The sequence below is a fragment of the Microcaecilia unicolor genome, unplaced genomic scaffold (assembly GCF_901765095.1).
Source record: "Microcaecilia unicolor unplaced genomic scaffold, aMicUni1.1, whole genome shotgun sequence".
Classification (NCBI taxonomy): Eukaryota; Metazoa; Chordata; class Amphibia; order Gymnophiona; family Siphonopidae; genus Microcaecilia; species Microcaecilia unicolor.
In genome coordinates this window covers 16,120-35,891 of record NW_021963063.1, presented here as the reverse complement: position 1 = coordinate 35,891, position 19,772 = coordinate 16,120, and the positions used below count along the sequence as shown (strand labels likewise).

General features: G+C 50.3%; 1 protein-coding gene across 1 annotated transcript in view; it reads right to left on the bottom strand.

The window, feature by feature from the left end:
* Positions 1–19,174, bottom strand: part of LOC115458865 (R-spondin-1-like) — a 37,368-nt gene extending 18,194 nt beyond the window's left edge. Inside the window, exon 1 of the mRNA XM_030188702.1 lies at positions 18,821–19,174. Coding sequence (XP_030044562.1) covers positions 18,821–18,914 — 94 coding nt within the window. The 5' untranslated portion in view covers positions 18,915–19,174. The remainder of the gene's footprint in view (positions 1–18,820) is intronic.
* Positions 19,175–19,772: the final 598 nt, after the last annotated feature.

Sequence of the window (19,772 nt, the reverse complement as noted above, 5' to 3'; positions counted from 1 at the left end):
TGCTGCTGTTTTACCAATGCCCTAGGCCCGTGGTGTCTGGGTTGCCTATGTTAAGGGAAGGCAGCAACAAATTAAGGTCTGTGGAACTACACCAGGAAGCATCACAGGCAGACTGGATGGATCTTATGGTCCTTATTTATGACAATGTATTATGGGCCCAATATTCAAAAGATTTTATGCTCCTAGTGCTTTGAAAATGAGCGTCCACGTGCCGCTGAAAATTAGCGGTTAGCCCCGCAACAGATGATATAACTGGCAGCCAGAGCCATTTCTGGTAGGTTAAATCACTGAATATTATCTCTAAGCTCCTAAATTCAGATGAGTTTTCAGCTAAAAATTTATGTTCCTAAATCTGGCTGAAAATAGCACAAATTAAAGATCCTAATTTAGGAGCTCACCTTTTTCTAAATATTGGGCTCCATGTTTCTTGATTAACCATCCAAGCCCTATAAACTAGTTCCACGGTTTGTTCCTGCCGAACGCTTTAAAATGATTTTCAGCCTTGAGTTGCAGAGCGACCCTCACACAGGCAAACTGGAATCCTGCTTTGGACAGTGCAGTTTGGAGATCGGAACATTAGTCGAAGAAGTTTCCCCTTGAGAGGAAGTTTTTAGTGAAGGGTGGCAGCTGTGGGGGCTGCTTTTCAGATCCCCGAAATAATCCCAAAGGAAAACTGTGCCCACCTGCCACCAGCAAAAGGAAGTGGAAAATTTAAGTAGAATTGGATCTTGGCCACCAAAGGAAGGGGACTTGTTCCTGAGCTGGGGAGGAGATGTCCTGTTTGGGTGGCTGAGGTGATTATGGCTTTGCACCAGCCAGGGAAGAGAGGTGGGTTTTTTGGTCTACCCACAGTGTTTTGGATGCCTGCCCAGGAGCTATAAAAGGATTTGCAGTCTGGTAAATCAGAACTGTTAACCGCTTCTTGCATAAAGATTTGTACAGTTGTAGCAGGTCCCAACCAAAGAGTTTAGATGTCAGACGCAGCCTACTTCCAGTACAGAAGGAGGAAAACAAGAGTCCTGAAGTTCATAGGCTTCAATCCTGTGAAATTCTTCAGTCTTGCAAATAGCCAAATGTCTGCAGGCGTTCAGCCTTTGCCCTTCCAGTTTTAACTCACACTCCAAAAATGGATATTTGGACCGGACAGTGCAGGAGATAGTTACCTCTGTCCTGCGGAGACTGACTCCTTTGGGTATGTTTTTGCACACTCGTGCATTTTGTTAAGTAAATGTCAGACGGATTTAACATAGAAGTTGTCACCTGTTTAAGCCTCAACACACAACACAACATCAAGTGTGGTTAGATTAGCACAAGCTAAATAAAGGCTAACCTTATTTAATTAAAACTTGATATACTGCCTTTACAATAAACAACAAAAATAACAAGAAAAACAAACAAGAAAGGAACTTCAACCAACGAAAGCGTGCCTGCAAAAAAATGCCTTTTTTAATATTTTTGCCAAAAATGGACATGCGGCAAAATCAAAATTGGTGCACGCCCATTTTGGGTCTGAGACCTTGCCGCCAGCCATTGACCTAGCGGTAAAGTCTCACGCGGTAACTGGGCGGTAGTGACCTGCGCACGGCAGAAAATAACAATTATTTTTCGGATGCACGTATCAGACGCACGCCAAAAGTGAAATTACCACAAGAGTCAGGCAGTAGCCAGGTGGTAACTCCATTTTGGCGTGCATTGGACGCGCGTAGACGCTTACGCGGCTTATTAAAAGGGCCCCATATTGACCTATATTGCTCAAAATACCAGACACATAGGTCAATGTGAATAATAATAAAAAGAGACCAGACGTTTCCTGGGAGTGTTATATTCAACAGAGATTAAAACCAAAATAAAATCTTTAAATATAAAGGTAACTTTCAAGAAATCATTTAATCAAGTAAATTTTTAGCTGTTTTCTAAAGTTTAAGTAATCTGGATTCATTCTGATATTTAGGGGCAGAGAATTCCATATCTTTGCAGCCTGGTTTAAAAGCAAAGAAGAATAGAATTTTATGTTCTCAGCTACATAGTAACATAGTAGATGACGGCAGAAAAAGACCTGCACGGTCCATCCAGTCTGCTGAGGAGGAAGGAGGTGTTTTAGAGAGCTCTGCTGACTTCCAGTGGAAAGGGAGTGAGACCTAGCTCCCTCCCCAAAGATGAGGAGGGTCCCTGGGGAGAAGGCCTCAGGAAAGTCCCAGGCTATGGGGCCTCCTGGGGCCCGGGACCAGAAGGCCGAAGGGAGTGGCTCTCTCCCTGGTTTGACTACCGGGAGAAGGGAAAGGAGTCCAGTGGACAGAAGGGAGAAGCAGCCCAGTGGAGGCCATCAGAGCATTTCCCCCTCCATGGCCCAGCTTGCGGAAGGTAAGCGAGAAGACAGTGGAGGGGGGAGGAAGATAGTACAGGCCCCAGAAGGGCGCTTCCAAGGAAGGGAGAAGGAAGAGGCGATGGAAGTTTGCCAGAAGCCTTTGCTGGAGGCAGCTGAGAGTGAGAGTGAGGAGAGTGGATCGTCAGATGAGGAGTTCCTTGAAGTGAGCTATGACCCTGATGATCCAGCAAGTAGTGTGGTAAATATTGTAAGACGAATTAAGCTGGTGGAAAAAGAAGTAGTGGAGCTAGGAAACGTCTGAAAATGGCAAGAACTATGTGTAAATTTGCCCCAGCGGAGCACAGACAAATGTATGTTAAAGAGGAAGCCCGGATATCAAAGTTGTTGGGGAAAAAAGAACACTTGTTGAACTGTTTAAAAAAGGGCTCTGTGAATCCTTTGAGGGAGCTCTATGTTAACCGAGAAAGGATGGCTTCAATACCACAGTCTGGGGGTTCAGGAACACTACAGTTGCAGCAAGCTTCAGTGTCTTCAGCAGCATTAGACTCAAAAGAGTTGTCTGGGTTCAGAGGTGACCCCACTTTAAAATACATGAGACAGTTGGCAACACAGTCCAGAGCACTTACCCAGCAGCCAGAGGATAAGGAGGCAGCGGCAGGACATGGCTCTGAGGTGGGGGCTGGAGTAGAGATCCTACCTGTGGAGGGGAGGACAGAACTCAGTAACTTTTCAAAACTCCAGATAATGGAGGCAGCAGAGGGAGACGCAGGTAGCAGCCTGTTTTCTACAGAGGTGGTGGTCGAAGTCTCAGAGGGCTTACCTGCAGTTGTGCAAACAGCAGAGACAGTTGCCGTGAAGGAGGCCCTGTTGGAAAAGGGTCAGCAGAGGCAGACTCCGGTATTTTTGGCCGGGTCTGCAATGACTGAAGTGGAAACCGAAGCAGCATGGCATCTGGAGAAGCCCCGCCCACGAAGTCCGGGAGCAGGGGAGGTCTTCCCTGAGCATGGAGTAGCTGGCGGTTTACAGGAGAGGGGTCGGAGAGAGAGGAATAGGAGCGGGCAGCAGCTGGGAGCTCATTTGACCAGCTGTCCATTACAAGAGGTGAAATCGGGGGGTGCTAACAGCCAGCCTGTGGCGGAATCAGGAACAGACAAGCCATGCCCCCGGGAAGCGCCAGCCATTGGGAGAACGCAGGAGGGACTGCACCAGAAGCAAGGGGGAAGTAACCCGATTGTTGAGAGACTTTCGTTGACTACAGAAGTGGACATGGCAAGTCTAACAGATGTGCAGCGGGTGGTGGAGCAGACCTGCCAGCAGGACGGCTGGGAGCGAGGAGCCAAGGGGAGCGGCGGAGTTCCGGAGGCTTCGCCCCTGGTGCCGGAGGTTGGAGGGAGTTCGGGGGCAGAGCGAGCAGGGAGTCTGGTATCGCCAGCTGCAGACCTGACTGGGCAGGTGCCAGAGTATCGCCAGGAGACAGAGGAGAGGAGGCGATTAGCCCAGAGGCTGGAGCCTGCAGTGGCAGGGACGAGCAGGGACGTTCCAGGAAGTGGAGATGGGCAGGACAATCAGTTGGAGGCAGCCCAAGCCGCAGAACTGACTATGGACGTTGCTGGATGTTTGTCTGAGAGGGAAGGGGGCGGGGGACAACGGGAGGGGGAGGGGGCGGTGGATATTGAGGAAGGGAGAGGGATGAGGGGAGGGGCAGAGGGACAGAAGGGGGGGGAGGCAGAGGGAAGGGCTGGAACAAGGGTGGAGGGGGGGCGGGGGGGGCTGGGGTCCAAGTCCTTTGCGGCAGTAGTCCAGGGAGGGGGAAGGAGGGAGGGGGGGAGATCGGGTGGTTTTGAGGGCCCAGGGAGGGGTTGGGGGGGAGCGGGGACAGGGGGTGGACAGCTGCCTAAGCGGCGAAATGTGGTACAGCTCAAATGGATAGGGGAGGGGGCAATGCCCTCCAGGGATCGGGTCTTGAGGCTGGTGATGGGGATGGGGTTTATACCCGAGGACTTTTACGCGTGTATACACCCCATCAACATCCCAGAATATGACTTGAGCTTCATGACCCAGAGGGGGATGGAAATATTCTGGGAAAGGTACGAGGGGGTGAGGGGAAAGGGGGAGTGGCGGGACCTCAGGGCCATTCCAGTCAGCAAGCCGGACCTGGTGCAGATCACCCTGCTCGTGAGAAATGAGTCTATCTCTGGGGCAGATTTAGCCTACTGGCTACAGAGGTACGCGGAGCTGAGATCCCCACTTACAAAGTTACCGGATCCAAGCAGGGTTTGGGCAGGAGGTTGGGGAGCCCTGGTCAAATTGAGACAGGAGAACCATGTGGTCCAGCACATTCCTTCGGCTGCCTTTATCGGTCGTGACAGGATACTGTGCTTTTACAAGGGGCAGCCGCGGCAGTGCTTCAGATGTGGTTCGTTTAGGCACTTCAGCATGTCATGCCCAGTGGTAAAGTGTGGAAGATGCGGGGATCAGCATGCCACAGAGGACTGCACCGCGATCCGGTGCAACCTCTGCGGCGGGTTAGGCCATGCATATCGGAACTGCCCTAGGGCGGCCCATAACGAGTGGGATATGTGGGGGAAGGGACGGGGAGGGGGGGTAATGGAGGAGGGGATAGGGCAGGGGGTGATAGGCAGGGAGGGGCAAGGGGGGGAGAAGGAGGGGGATGCAGGAGGGGGGGCGGCAGGGGGCTGGGTCAGGAGTGGAGCAGGGGGGAGAGGGGGGAGTGGGTACAAGTGCCACAGAGGAAAGGGAAGTTTCGGAGGGGGGGGAAACTAGGGGTGGGCAGGGAGGGGTCGCTGCAGGGGAAGAGGGGGGGGGAACAGATTTCAGGTGTTGGAGGAGGAGGAGGAGGATAGGGAGGTTGGGAGGGAGGAGGAAGAACAGGGGAAGGAGAAGAGGTGGAGTTAATGGAGGAAGAGGGGGCGGCAGGGGGGATTGGAGAGGGCAAACGGAAATATGAGGAAGCACTGGAGGAGGGTACTGGTGGTAGGAAGAAGGGCGGGAAGGCTCTGGGGGAAGAGGGAGGAGTGAGGGAGGAGGAAGAGGGAAGGGAGGGAGGGAGGGGAAAGGGGAGTAAGAGGAAAGCTGAGGGGGCTGGGCAGGTGGTGAAGGCCCAAGTGCAGGCTTGGGGGGACAGAGTGGAGCTAGAGGAGGATCTGGAGGACTTGGGGGAGGTGGAGGACTCGGTGGAGGAGGTAGGGGGTGGGGGTGAAGAGGGGAGAGGGAGGGATCAGGGGGTGGGTCCGGATAGAGCAAAGAAGAAAGGAAGGAAGAAAGGGGGAGGTGGGGGTAAGGTGCAGACAGGACGGCTGCAGGGGGGGGGGGGGGGATGTGGCAGGGGATGATGTAGACCGCATAGCAGAGGACCTGCTTCAGGGTAAGAAGGGGGTATCCCAGGAGATAAGGAAAGAAGTTGGGAGTGAGCAGACCCGTGACTCGCAATGAGGATGGCAGGCTTAGTGTTGACATTTGCCACGCTGAATGTGGCCAGCATCGCCTCTCCGAAGAAGCAGGGTTTAGCGTATGACTGGTTCGCGAGGGTCCAAGCAGATTGCTTCCTGCTCCAGGAGACTCGGCTGCGGTCCATTGAGGTGATCAGGCGGGCAAGGCGGGCCTGGAAGTGGGGTCCCTCGGTGTGGGGGTTGGCGGGGGAGAGGTATGGTGGGGTGGGGATCTTATTTAAGTCCCACCGGGTGAATATTCAGCGAGTGGTGGAGCTGGGGGTGGGGAGATGTCTTGTTGTGGATGCGATTTGGGAGGATAGAGCACTGAGGGTGGTGAATGTGTATGGGCCCCAAAGCAAGAAGGAAAGGGTGCTCCTCTTTGGGAAGATCAAGCCCTACCTATACACTTCGCGCCAAGTAGTCTGGGGGGGAGATTTTAACACCATATTGCGGAAAAAGGATAGTGGGGGACGATCGGTACAGGTGGGCTATGACGGGGTGAGGCTGGCAGGGATCATGCGGGAGGCGGAGCTGGTAGACGCGCATGTGGCCTTCTGTGAGGAACAGGAGGGGTTCACGTTCTTTCGAGGGCAGTGTAAAAGTAGAATCGATAGATTCCTGGTAAAGAAGGGGGTTTGTCTGGGGGGTCCACGAACCGTGGACGTGGACTTTTCAGACCACCACATGGTCCTCCTTCAGGTGGGGGGGGTGGCAGCGCAGAGGCCAGGGAGGGGCTATGGCGACTAAATTTAAAGTGGTTAGGTAGCGAGCAGGTGCGGGAGGAGTACCGCCGGTTTTTGGAAGATCAGGTGTCAGTGCAGGGGGCATTTCAGTCATTGGGGGAGTGGTGGGATACAGTGAAAAGACGAACGCGGGGATCTTTCTCAGACAGGCGAGAAGGGAGGGGAGGGAAAGGACAAAGTTGGGCATGGCGATAAAGAAAAAGAGGGACACACTGATTTCACAAGGGGGGAGGGAGGAAGAAATACATGATCTCCAAGCACTCCTGGAACAGGTACAGTACAACCGCTACACCTCCTTGGTGTACGAGCGGGACTTCGGGAAAATGTGTAGCCCGGACCCCTTCGCATGCTGCCGGGAGCGGAGGGCGCGCAGGGTGATGGAGGGGGTACGGGACGCACAGGGGGTCCTGCAGGACACCAGGGAGGGGATTCTGGGGGCAGTGAGGGACCACTTTGCGGCGTTCCTTTCAGCCCAGCAGATTGATATAGAGCAGATGGAGTGTTATGTGGAAGAAACCCCGGGGATAGGTCACGGGGGACCCCAGCTTCAGGCCCTCTTGAACCCGTGGACAGAACAGGAGGTGGAGGAAGCCATCGGGGCGCTCCACAGGAAGACTTCGCCGGGGCCGGATGGGCTAACAACTGAGTTCTACCAGGCCTTTAAGGAGCAGCTGGTGCCGATCCTGGTGAGGGTATGGGGGGCAGCCCAGTTGGAGGGTTCCTTGCCTAGGTCCCTGACGGAGGCGGCTCTTATCCTACTAAGTAAGGGGAAGGACCCGGCGATGCTGGCCAACTGGCGGCCTATAGCACTGCTTAATACAGATCGGAAAATTTTTGCGCGAATGCTATTCCAGAGAATGAGGCAGGTGTCTGGGGATTTGCTGGCAGCCTCACAAGCATGTGGGGTTAAAGGGAGAGGGGTCTTGGAAGCGGCAGCGTGGGTGCGGGAGGGGGTAGAACGCAGTAGAGTGGGAGGGCATGGTAGGCTGTTGGTAACACTCGACCAGGAAAAAGCGTTTGATAGAGTGCAGTGGGGTGTCCTATGGAGCATTTTGGAGCGCTATGGGTTTCCGAAGGGCTGGATAGAGCAATTACAGCTACTTTATCGGCATGCGGGGTGTTTCCCCCTGGTTAACGGGTGGAGAGGGCAGGGGTTTGAGGTAGGGGCAGGGGTCCGACAGGGGTGCCCACTCAGCCCGCTGTTGTATGCATACGCCATCGACCCTTTATAAGACGGCTGGAGAAGGGGGGGGCGGAGGGGCTGGAAGGGGTGGAGGTGGGGGACAATAACCAGTTAAGGGTCGTGGCGTATGCAGATGACGTTACAGTGTGGGTAGCGGACCAGAGGGAGGGAGGTAGATTGCAGAACCTGATCCAGGAATACTCGCAGGCAACAGCGTCGCAGGTCAATTTTCAAAAGTCCAATAGCCTGTGGGTTGGGGATCAGGGGCTGCAATTTGAGTTGGGAGGTAGGTTTCCTACAGCTGTGGAACGTATACGGGTCTTGGGAATATATTTCGAGAAGGGGGATTATAGGCTCTACAACTGGGATAGGTGTCTCCAAGAAGTGAAGGGGAGGGTGGATAGATGGAAGGGGTGGAAAATGACCATGGGGGAGCGGGTACAGCTCATCAAGGCACACTTAGTTCCTTTGTTTCTGTTCGTCAGTTACATCTGCTTGCTGCCGGAGAGCCAGTACGCGGCCTTGTATGGGGTGTTCTTCCGGCTGCTCTGGGGCAACAGGACGAATCCGGTTAAAACGGAATGTTACCTATCTGCCTAGGAGGGAGGGGGGGGTGGGCATGATAAACCCAGTCCTGTTTTTCAGCGCTTTGTTCCTGCAGTTCAATCTGGGGAGGGCGGTAGGGCGGGAGCCACCGGGGTGGGCTAGGAGTGTCCTGCAGTGGTGGCCGAGATATTGGGACCTATGGCGGGAGGGGGGGAGGGTAGTGGCACTGCGGAGGGGGGCCCCGGGGGGGTGAGTTATTGCAAGACCCTAGTGAAATTGGTGAGGGTGTGGGGGCTGACGGTGGGGGAGGTGAAGGCAGGACAACGGGGGGTCTGGATGGACAGAGTACGGGCGCAGGTGTTCTCAGCTCCTCTGGCGCTGAGGGACGCGCCGGCCCCACGGATGCAGCAGGGGTTACGGTTGATTGCTTCGAACCGCATCCCGGTGAAGTATAAAGACCTGGCGTGGCTGTCCTTTCACGGTAGACTGTACGTCCGAGGAAATTTGAAATATCGCAATGTGCGGGATAGAGGGTGCCCACGGGAGGAATGTGCTGGAACTGAAGAGACGATGGAGCATTTCCTGGTGAGGTGCCCATTTACAGTCCAGGTCTCTGACCGGGTTTCCTCGTTGCTGCAGATCCCCAGTTTCCGCAACTACAGCTATGCGGACTGGGTGTACGGCCCAGAGGGTGGAGGGGGGACGCGGGGATCCGGTAACACGCTTTCTGATTTCGGTGATATTGCGGTACTGCCTCTGGATGGCGCGCTGCAGGGTGTCCCTGTACCAGGAGGTCCGGCCGGCGGAGGTAGTCAGCTGGGATGTGGTAAGGGCGGTGCAGGAAGCGGCAAAGTGGGAAAGGGTGGAAAAAGGGGTGGGGGTGGCTTCGAGGTGGTGGAGACACGTGAGGCTTAAGCCACCATGAGGGAACATGCTTCCCAGGGGATTGTGTGCCAGTTGTCTGAAGGGGTTGTGGGGGGTCGGGGGGGGGGGGGGGTTGATCCATTGTATTATTGAGGAGGGGGTGTACATAGATAGGCAGACCATGTCTAGCTAGGAGCCTGGGGTTTGATTTGCATGTCCGGTTTTTTTTTCTTGGGTTTTTCTAATACACAGTTTCCACTGTAGTATTGAGGAGGGGAGGGTGTGTACATAGATAGGAGGACTGTGTATAGCTAGGGGCTTGTTTTTGATTTGTATGTTATTTGTTTTTAGTTTTTTCCAATAAAAAGAGTTTTCCAGTCTGCCCAACAAGACAACTCATGTGTGCTACTTTTTGTGTATACCCTACTTTGATTTGTACCTATGCTCTTTAGGGCACAGACCGTATAAGTCTGCCCAGCACTATCCCCGCCTCCCACCACCGGCTCTGGCACAGACCGTATAAGTCTGCCCAGCACTATCCCCGCCTCCCAACCACCAGCCCCGCCTCCCAACCACCGGCTCTGGCACAGACCGTATAAGTCTGCCCAGCACTATCCCCGCCTCCCAACCACCAGCCCCGCCTCCCAACCACCGGCTCTAGCACAGACCGTATAAATCTGCCCAGCACTATCCCCGCCTCCCAACCTCCAGTCCCGCCTCCCACTACCGGCTCTGATGGAAAGTGTACAGTTAAGTGGTTTATACTGTGGACTAGCCGTTGAGCCCGTAAAAACGGGCTAGTAAAGGAGGAGGGAGGGTTGAAAGGCCCCCCCTGGATAGGTTGCCGCCACCGCCCCTCCCCCCCAGAGTCCCCTCCGCCACCCCTCCACCCGGGCCGGGTACCTGGCTTCACTATTCAAACCGCCAGAACACAGCACATAGCTTATCTGAGCTGCCGTCGGCCTTCCTTCTTCTCTGCGTGTGTTCCGCCCTCATGTGACATAACGTCGGCGAGGGCGGGACACAGGCAGGTAAGGAAGGCCAACGGCAGCTCAGATGAGCTGTGTGCTGCATTCCGGCAGTTTGAATAGTGAAGCCAGGTGGCCGGGTGGAGGGTGGGTGGCGGCAGCTACTCCGGGTGGGTGGGGGGAGCGGTAGCTGCAACCCTGGGTGGGGGGGGGGGGGGGGAGTGGTGGCGACGGCGGTTCCCTCACTCACAGGTGTGCAGGTTCCCTCTCTGTCACGCCCCCGTCATCACATATTGACGCGGGGGCGGGACAGAGAGGGTCTCTACTGCGTATTTGCGAGTGAGTACGCCCCTTGCCATTTATATGTTTGATTGTCTTTGCAGAAGGTGATGGATAAACTAAAAGTATCAGGATGGTGCCATGCCATGAATAATTCTAAATACCAGAGAGCAGGTCTTGAACAGCGTCCTAGGCAACCAACGTAAAGATTTTCAAAGAGGGGTAGCCGGTTCTCATTTTCCAGCTGGAAAGATAACCCTAGCTGAGACATTTTGCATTGTTCATAATTGCTTCCTGATCTTCTCAGAGCAGCCTTTATAAATTAAATTACATTACAATAATCTAATTGGGCCATTACACAGGATTGCACAATCATTTTGAAATGTTCCAAATGAAAGAATTTTCTAATTCTGGGAGCTGTTTGAGTTTCCAGTGTACCCTTTTTCTCGGGAAGTTAACATGGAGTTCGAAATAACATGGACTCAGAAGCTTAGCCGAAATTGGGTGGTGGAGCCGGTGGGGGGAAGAGGGGTTGGTGGTGGGGAGGCGAAGATAGTGGTGGGCAGACTTATACGGTCTGTGCCAGAGCCGGTGGTGGGAGGCAGGGATAGTGCTGGGCAGACTTATACGGTCTGTGCCAGAGCCAGTGGTGGGAGGCGGGGCTGGTGGATGGGAGGCGGGGATAGTGCTGGACAGACTTATACGGTCTGTGCCAGAGCCGGTGGTGGGAGGCGGGGCTGGTGGATGGGAGGCGGGGATAGTGCTGGGCAGACTTATACGGTCTGTGCCAGAGCCAATGGTGGGAGGCGGGGCTGGTGGTTGGGAGGCAGGGATAGTGCTGGGCAGACTTATACGGTCTGTGCCAGAGCCGGTGGTGGGAGGCGGGGATAGTGCTGGGCAGACTTATACGGTCTGTGCCAGAGCCAATGGTGGGAGGTGGGGATAGTGCTGGGCAGACTTGTACGGTCTGTGCCCTGAAAAAGACAGGTACAAATCAAGGTAAGGTATACACAAAAAAGTGGCATATTTCTTGGGCAGACTGGTTGGACCGTGCAGGCCTTTTTCTGCAGTCATCTACTACGTTACTATGTTATACCTAGAAGTTTTAGAGTAGATTCAATGCGAAAAGAGAGAGTATTTAGAGGTAATACCTTACTCTTAGAAGTTAAAGTTGGTCCTAACATAACATTTTAGTTTTCCAGTGTTCAATTTTTAGGCAATATTGAATAGCCGAAGTTTCCACTATATCAATGCAAGTCTGAACAGTAGTCGCAGGATTGATGTTTTCAATGTAACTGGTATCTAATAATGTCCTCAGCAGAGTTAATAACAATGAAGGAATCACCCAAAATATCCTACAGAAAAGGTATTTTTTTTAACCAAATGATCACACGTTCAAAGTTAAGAGAAAAATGATATCAGTCTGAACCCATAGCTTGTAGGCTAACTGGGTTTAAAAACTCAATTAAAATGTTCTAAGCATAATTCCTAGAATTTGAAGGAAAAAGAACTGAAGTTCATTCATCCAAGACAAAAATTACACATAATGTCTTCACTTATACCTGTATATAGCCAAAAGAATTCACTTGTGTACGTATATATATATATATATATAGTTCACTTATCTCAAAGCCAAAGTTCCATAGGTCCTTTATACAAATGTCCAACCATGGGTCAGCATAACTTTATCCAAGGTGCTAGGAAGAGGTCATAATTCTAGCATCTGGGCAGAAAGGGAAAGAGGACTGGAGATTTATTTATTTATTGTTCGCTTATATCCCACATTTTCCCACTCATGCAGGCACAATGTGGCTTACAAAACATGAATTAAAATTACAGAATAGGAAGCTTAGAAAAGTATACAAGGAGTAAGCAGGGGGAAAAGCATCTAACAGGGTGAAAGAGATCAAAGTAGAGGGAACTGGGGGTGCTGGTGGTGGGGAGGTCACAAATATATTGGCTTGCTCTAGGTGTTAAACTGTCAAACAGCTTAACCTTTTCCGGAGATACGAAGGCGGTAGAACGAGAGGACATGAAATGAGATTGAAGGGGGGCAGACTCAAGAAAAATGTCAGGAAGTATTTTTTCACGGAGAGAGTGGTGGATGCTTGGAATGCCCTCCCGCGGGAGGTGGTGGAAATGAAAACGGTAACAGAATTCAAGCACGCGTGGGATAAACATAAGGAATACTGTTCAGAAGGAATGGATCCTAAGGAGCTTAGCCGAGATTGGGTGGCAGAGCCGGTGGCGGGAGGCGGGGATAGTGCTGGGCAGACTTATACGGTCTGTGCCCGGAAAAGGACAGGTACAAATCAAGGTAAGGTATACACATAAAGTAGCACATATGAGTTTAAATTGTTGGGCAGACTGGATGGACCGTGCAGGTCTTTTTCTGCAGTCATCTACTATGTCATCTACTATGATCCGATAGCCTGCAGGTTGTCAGTGACACAAATACCATCAACCTGATCATAAACAATGCATAAACAATCATAACACCATCAGAATCCAATGCGACTTAACATCCATCTGGGCTTTCTCAGTGTATTGTGCTTCCCCTTCAGATCGATGTAAACACAGAGGAACCCAGTCTTCGCAAGCTTGAAACCAAACAGAACACAGCGAAGACGACACAAAAATATAGTCTTTCGACGATGTAGAATAAATTCAAATGTATTGATGGGTCCATATAAATCATGTGAATCTACAGGACCCGACACGGCTGAGTTTCAGCCAACCGGCCTGCCTGAGGAGTCTTTATGCTTTTTTGTAGTGGTCTGTAGAAAGATATTTTGGTGTCATTTTCGCTGTGCTTTGTGTGGCCTTCTCCTTCAGAACCTCCCCTTGCCAGAGATACATTTCAATGACAGATCTTACTTCCAGACGAATGGGTGGTAGATGCACGGAATGACCTTTCATGCAGAGACAACAGAAGCAAAACCACTAATGGAATTAAAAAAAAAAATACCCGGGGTAAGCATTGAGGATTCTCCCTAGCGATGGACCAGTGAGAGAGAAGCTGGAAATCAAATGGGGTTTGTGATGCTATAATTGTGAACATGCGCAGAGGCTGGATGGGCCAGACTGTCTCTACATGCCATCATGTTCTCTGATTAATGAAGTGATACTACTCAAATTGGTACCTTGTAACTGTGAGCACAGTATAACGGAAAACACCGCCATGGTTACTAGTCCCAAATACCTTGCGTTTATATTGGACGCAGCAGTGGAAAAGGGGAGAGCTTTATGTGTGAGAGAGGAGAACGTTAACAGCTGGACAAGTTGTTACAAATTTGACAGGTGGAAGGGCAAGGGTTTTGGGGTTAGCCCTCAGAGATTTTTACCCAGAGGAATAAACAGCTGAAGAAAGAGCTTAGGAGACGTTCCATGCAGCCTGCCCATCCTAGCTGGGAGTACAATATCCCAGGATACCATCATAAGTACACAAGTATTGCCATACTGGGAAAGACCAAAGGTCCATCGAGCCCAGCATCCTGTTTCCAACAGTGGCCAATCCAGGTCACAAATACCCGGCAAGATCCCCAAAATGTACAAAACATTTTATACTGCTTATCCCAGAAATAGTGGATTTTCCCCAAGTCCATTTAATAACGGTCTATGGACTTTTCCTTTAGGAAGCCGTCCAAACCTTTTTAAAACTCCGCTAAGCTAACCGCCTTTACCACATTCTCTGGCAACGAATTCCAGAGTTTAATTACAGGTTGAGTGAAGAAACATTTTCTCCGATTCGTTTTAAATTTACTACATCGAAGCTAGGCTTCCTTTTTCCATCTCTCATGGAGCAGGGGGCATTCTCAAAGGCATTGACATCGGTAGATTATTTACTCAGGTACACCGCCTCACAGTCCAGCTAAAACATACATGGGATTCGGCATTTCCTCTAAGCTGTACGGGAGGCCACTGCTGGCATTCTTATCATTGGGGGGGGGGGGGCGCTGCAATCTGGTAGTTTCAACCACATGGAGGAGACAGGTTCTGCAGGACTCCTGGGGTTCTGCCTGCCCTGCGTGATTGAAACCTTGGAATTTTAGCACCATCCCATGGGGGCGGAGTGGGGGTACCAGAAGGCATGTCACTTAGAGTACGATTCCATCTTAGGACACTTCTGACCCCAAATGCTAAGAACACAGGCCACAGACTCCTGGGCAGTGGCGTAGCCACAGGTGGGCCTGGATGGGCCGGGGCCCACCCATTTAGGGCTCAGGCCCACCCATCAGTAGCACATGTTTAACAGTAGCTGGTGGGGATCCCAAGCTCCGCAAGCTGAAGAGTTCCCCTGATGGTAAAAAAAACGCTACTCTCCATGATACTGGCACCTGCACATGCTCAGTTTTCAGCGTATGCCTGCTGCAGACTGCCAAGGTGGAAAAAAGTGTTTTCCCGCCACCTGAGATATTATTTTCGGGGGGGGGGGGGGGAGGGAGAACACTTGGTGCCCACCCACTTCTTGCCCAGGCCCACCCATAATCTGTTGTCTGGCTACGCCCCTGCTCCTGGGCACCTTAGAGCAGGAGCAGGCAACCACGATCCTTGAGGGCCACAACCCAGTTGAGTTGTCAAGATTTCCACAATGAATATGCATGAGATCTGTCTGTATACAATGGAAGCAGGACATGCAAATCAATTGTGGAAATCTTGAAAAGCCGACTGGGTTGTGGCCCTCGAGGATCATGGCTGCCCACCCCCTGCCTTAGACGGAACGTCGGTGGGCTCTCAAAGTGTGCACAGTATTTTAGTTGACTTAAAAGGAGCCGCTTTCCTGGAATGGGTTTAAGTTGAAAGAGGACATGAGACCGTGTGCTTGGGATTTACTAAAGTGTGGAGATTATTTTAACCACTGGAAAAAGCAGGGGGGGGGGGGGGGGGGGGGGGAGTATAAGGGGACTTTTAGACTGAACATTGATAGATACTAATTTTCAGAGAGAAATTTCCAGGGTAGTTTTTCTTTCAAGTTTAACCATAAGTACATGTGGTCAATGCGGCTGCTCTTTGCAGCTAGGTGGGCTATTTGCGTAATTGCCCTTAAAATGCACAACAAAATAACTTCATCAAGAGAGAAAACTATAGGGTTGACGTTCAAAAGATTGATGTGGTTAATCAGTTTTAAACGGCATAAATCCGACTGGTCACATTTTTTCCCCTACGCAACGAAAATCTGTTCGCAGTTTTTCCAAATAATTTAAAAAAAAAGTACGCTTGGAGGAAATCACTGTGGGGGGATTTGGATTTAGGATTTAGCTCACCCCTTTTCAGTAGTAGCCCAGGGTGAGTTACATTCAGGAAATGCTGTGTGTGCACAGATCTAACCAGACCAAAAAAAAGGGATGGGGCAGGTGAGCTCAGATGAGGTTTTCAAATCTAACTAGTTCACCAAGATATTCAGTACTAACCTGATAAATTTGTCCCCCCTTCTGCAGCCGCGTAAATAGCTGACTTTAGTCTTACCCAGGGGTTCTCAACCCAGACTTCGGGACACACCCAGCCAGTCAGATTTTCAGGATATTCACAATGCATATGCATGAGATAGATTTTCATAGAAGGGAGGTAGTGCATACAAATGGATCTCATGATATTCTGAAAACCTGACTGGGTAGGTGTGTCCTGAGGACTGGGTTGAGATCCCCTGCTTAGAGCATGGTCCCAGCTCCTTGTGATGTGGGGCAAGTCACTTAACCCTCCCTCGTCTCAGGTACACGCTTAGATTGTGAGTCCTCCTGGGACAGGAAAGCACTTATTCTACCTGAATGTAAGTCACCTTGAGCTACTGCTTAAAAAGGTGTGAACTAAATCCAGAATCTCTTCCTTATACAGAAAATAGGGTGACCCAATGGTCCAGTACAGCTGGGCAGGAGATCTGGGATCTATTTCTTCTCCTATCTCCTGCTTCTTGCACTAGGGAGGCTGTGAGGCAGCACTTAATACCGGGATTGGTGCCCTTTACAGAACAGCACATAGCGCCAGAATCTGCACTCAACTTTGGGCACAAGGAGTTAAACCAACTGAAATCAGGATCTGGACTATTCTATAACACTGCACAATTCAAGGGATGGCCCCTAACCCGCCCATGCCAAAGAGTAGCAAGATTTCAGAATCCCAAAGAGTAGGAAGATTCCAGAATCCCAAAGAGTAGCAACATTCTAGAATCCCAAAGAGTAGCAATTCCAGAATCCCAAAGAGTAGCAACATTCTAGAATCCCGAAGAGTAGCAAGAGTCCAGAATCCCAAAGAGTAGCAACATTCCCAAAGACTAGCAACATTCTAGAATCCCAAAGAGTAGCAACATTCCAGAATCCCAAAGAGTAGCAAGAGTCCAGAATCCCAAAGAGTAGCAACATTCCCAAAGACTAGCAACATTCCAGAATCCCAAAGAGTAGCAACATTCCAGAATCCCAAAGAGTAGCAAGATTTCCATGCTACCAAGCCCAGGGCAAGCAGTGGCTTCCCCCATGTCCATCTGAATAACAGACTGTGGACTTTTCCTCCTGGAACTTGTTCAAACCTTTTTTTAAACCCAGACACTTTAACCGCGGTTACCACATCCTCTAGTAAAGAGTTCCAGAGCTTAACTATTCCTTGAGTGAAAAAAATATTTCCTGTTATTTGTTTTCACGCAGATCTGCAATTTGTGACCCATTTCAGTACTTTTGCATCCGTTAGAAGGCTCTTCTGCCGAAAATTCAGTGCAGAAGTAACACCTAACGTTGGGCGTCATGTATAGAATTTTCCCATAAGTGATGTCATGCACATTACAGATTAGCACTTAGTTGTTATGTATGTAATTGCCAGTCAGTAGTACCAATCAGCGCTATTCTGTAACTTATGCGTACGATTGGCGCCTATCTTTAGACGTCAATTTATAAAATTACCCTTCACAAAATAAACAAACACATTTTTGACATCCTGTACTCCTGTGTGTGGGTTTTTGGAATCTGAATTTAGATTTGAAATTTTACACTTTTTCATTTGTACCTTTCAGGAAGATGCCTTTAGATTGTAAGCTCTTTCAGCAGGGACTGTCCTTCTATGTTAAATTGTACAGCGCTGCGTAACCCTAGTAGCACTTTAGAAATGTTAAATAGTAGTAGTAGTAGTAGTAGTAGGGCCCCTTTTACTAAGGTATACCAAAAAATGGGCTGCGGGAGTGTAGGCGCGTATTTTGGGCGTACCTGTAAAAAAGGTCTTTTAAAATCTTTTGCTGAAAATGGATGTGCAGCAAAATAAAAATTGGCGCACATCCATTTTGGGTCTGAGACCTTACCGCCAGCCGTTGACTTAGTGGTAAGGTCTCACGCAGTAACCGTGCGGTAATCGTTTACGAGCGTAGAATGACGATTACCGCCCGGTTTCTGCCGCATGCCAGAAAATAAAAATGATCTTGTAGTGCTTAGAGCAACGATCTGCACATCAGTGCTCAGATCCCACTTCACCCACCAACATTCCTTGTGATGTTGGGCAAATGAGTTTATCTCTCACAGCCTCAGATACCCATTTAAGAAGGCCGGCAAACTGACTTGCGAGCAGCCGAAAATAACATGGCGGCTGCCATGCGGGAGCTCTCAACTCATGTTCTGCCCTCTCCCGGCTTTCTCGCTGCACGGAGTGATCTCACAGGAAACCCCGGCAGGGATTGGTGGGGAAGCCGGTGAAGGGGTGTGGCCCAAGCACAGCGGCGGGAAGAGGAGAAATAAAGAGCCAGCGAAGGAGATCCCACTTCACCCACCAACATTCCTTGTGATGTTGGGCAAATAAGTTTATCTCTCACGGCCTCAAATACCCATTTAGACTATAAGCTGTTTAGGGTATGGATTTATCGTACCTGCAGGCTTGTCACTATTGTGCAGCGTTAGGCATGTTCTAATGAGCATTATCAAAATACGCATTATCCTGCATTGCGTTGCAGTTACTGTGCATGTGGGATCTCGGCGTTTCCCCTCATGCAGTTTAATTGAACAGCTATATCACTTAGCCGCTAATTCGGTGGACTTCCCCATCAAAAGACTTTCACTGAGCCGTGAAAAAAACTCCTTGACATTCTTGAGCTGATTTCTTTTAGCAGTCTTTTTAGACTACGATTCATAGAACCCATTGCGCATTCTTCCATTTAGTGGCGCTGGATTTAAATAATGTAGTGTCATTTGTGAGGACATTTAAATGCCATTCGCTATCCGTTCACACTCCCCTGAAAATCCTAAAACCTCTCTCAGGGGTTAAAGCACCAGTGCACTTTGCTTTCTAGACAGCTGTCTGATCAGTCTTGTAAATATTTTACTAAAACAGTAACGTTGCCTCTGTCATTACGTATTTATATACTAGCAAAACTCTATTATCTTTCTTTGCATAAAATGCGCATTAGGACCAATGCATTAGTAACAGAAAACAAAAGTTGCAGCTTGGAAGAAAGTGAGGGAAGCAAAGCAACCAGAAAAGTCCATACATACTTCGCTTCTGCCTCTTCCCCTTGACAATCTTGTTGCAGTCTGCTCCATCCATCAGGCTCAGGAAAAGCAGGGCCAGTAGCACTCCAAAATGCATAGTAACTTCCCAGGGCTGTGGTGGTCCTTCAAGAGCGGGCCGATTGGGGCGGTCACTTCCAGGATGCAGGTGACTGCTGGTGCTCACAGAGGTTGATCAATAAAGCAAGTCTGTACATGCCTGGTCTAGGACCACAGCTATGAACCATAACAGCGGCTGAAGATTTAGGTGGCAGGCAACATGACTGAGGTTCTACCCCTGTAAGGACCACAGGAGTCTCTACGGAGGCCCATCGAGAAGAATTGCTTCTGTCCTCCGAGAGACCTAAAACGAAAAGGGGAACAGAAGATGATCAGTTACCAAGAAGAGATGGAAACCACGCAGGACACACTTTTTGCTTCATCAATTTCATATCCTACAAGTTTATCTCATTTTTTTCCCCCCAATAGGGACAGACTGCAAAAGGGCTCAGTTGGTTTTTATTCTTTGGCAGTTCAGTTCTAGAAAATTTCCAGGTCTATCATCTTAAATTGTATTTATTATCAGCACTTGACATACTGCAAGTTGATCCCTGAGTTGACCATCCTGCTTATTTTCGAAGGAGATGGCCGGCCATCTTCCGACACAAATCGGGAGATGGCCGGCCATCTTATGAACCCGGCCAAATCAGTATAATCGAAAGCCGATTTTGGCCGGCTCCAACTGATTTCCGTCGCAGATCCGGCCAAAGTTAAAGGGGGCGTTTCTGCAGGGTACGGAAGGCGGGGCAGGGGCGTGGTTATGAGATGGCCAGCTTCGGCCGATAATGGAAAAAAGAAGGCCAGCTCTGACGAGCATTTGGCCGGCTTCACTTGGTCCATTTATTTTTAGGATCAAGCCTCAAAAAAGTGCCCCAATTGACCAGATGATCACCGGAGG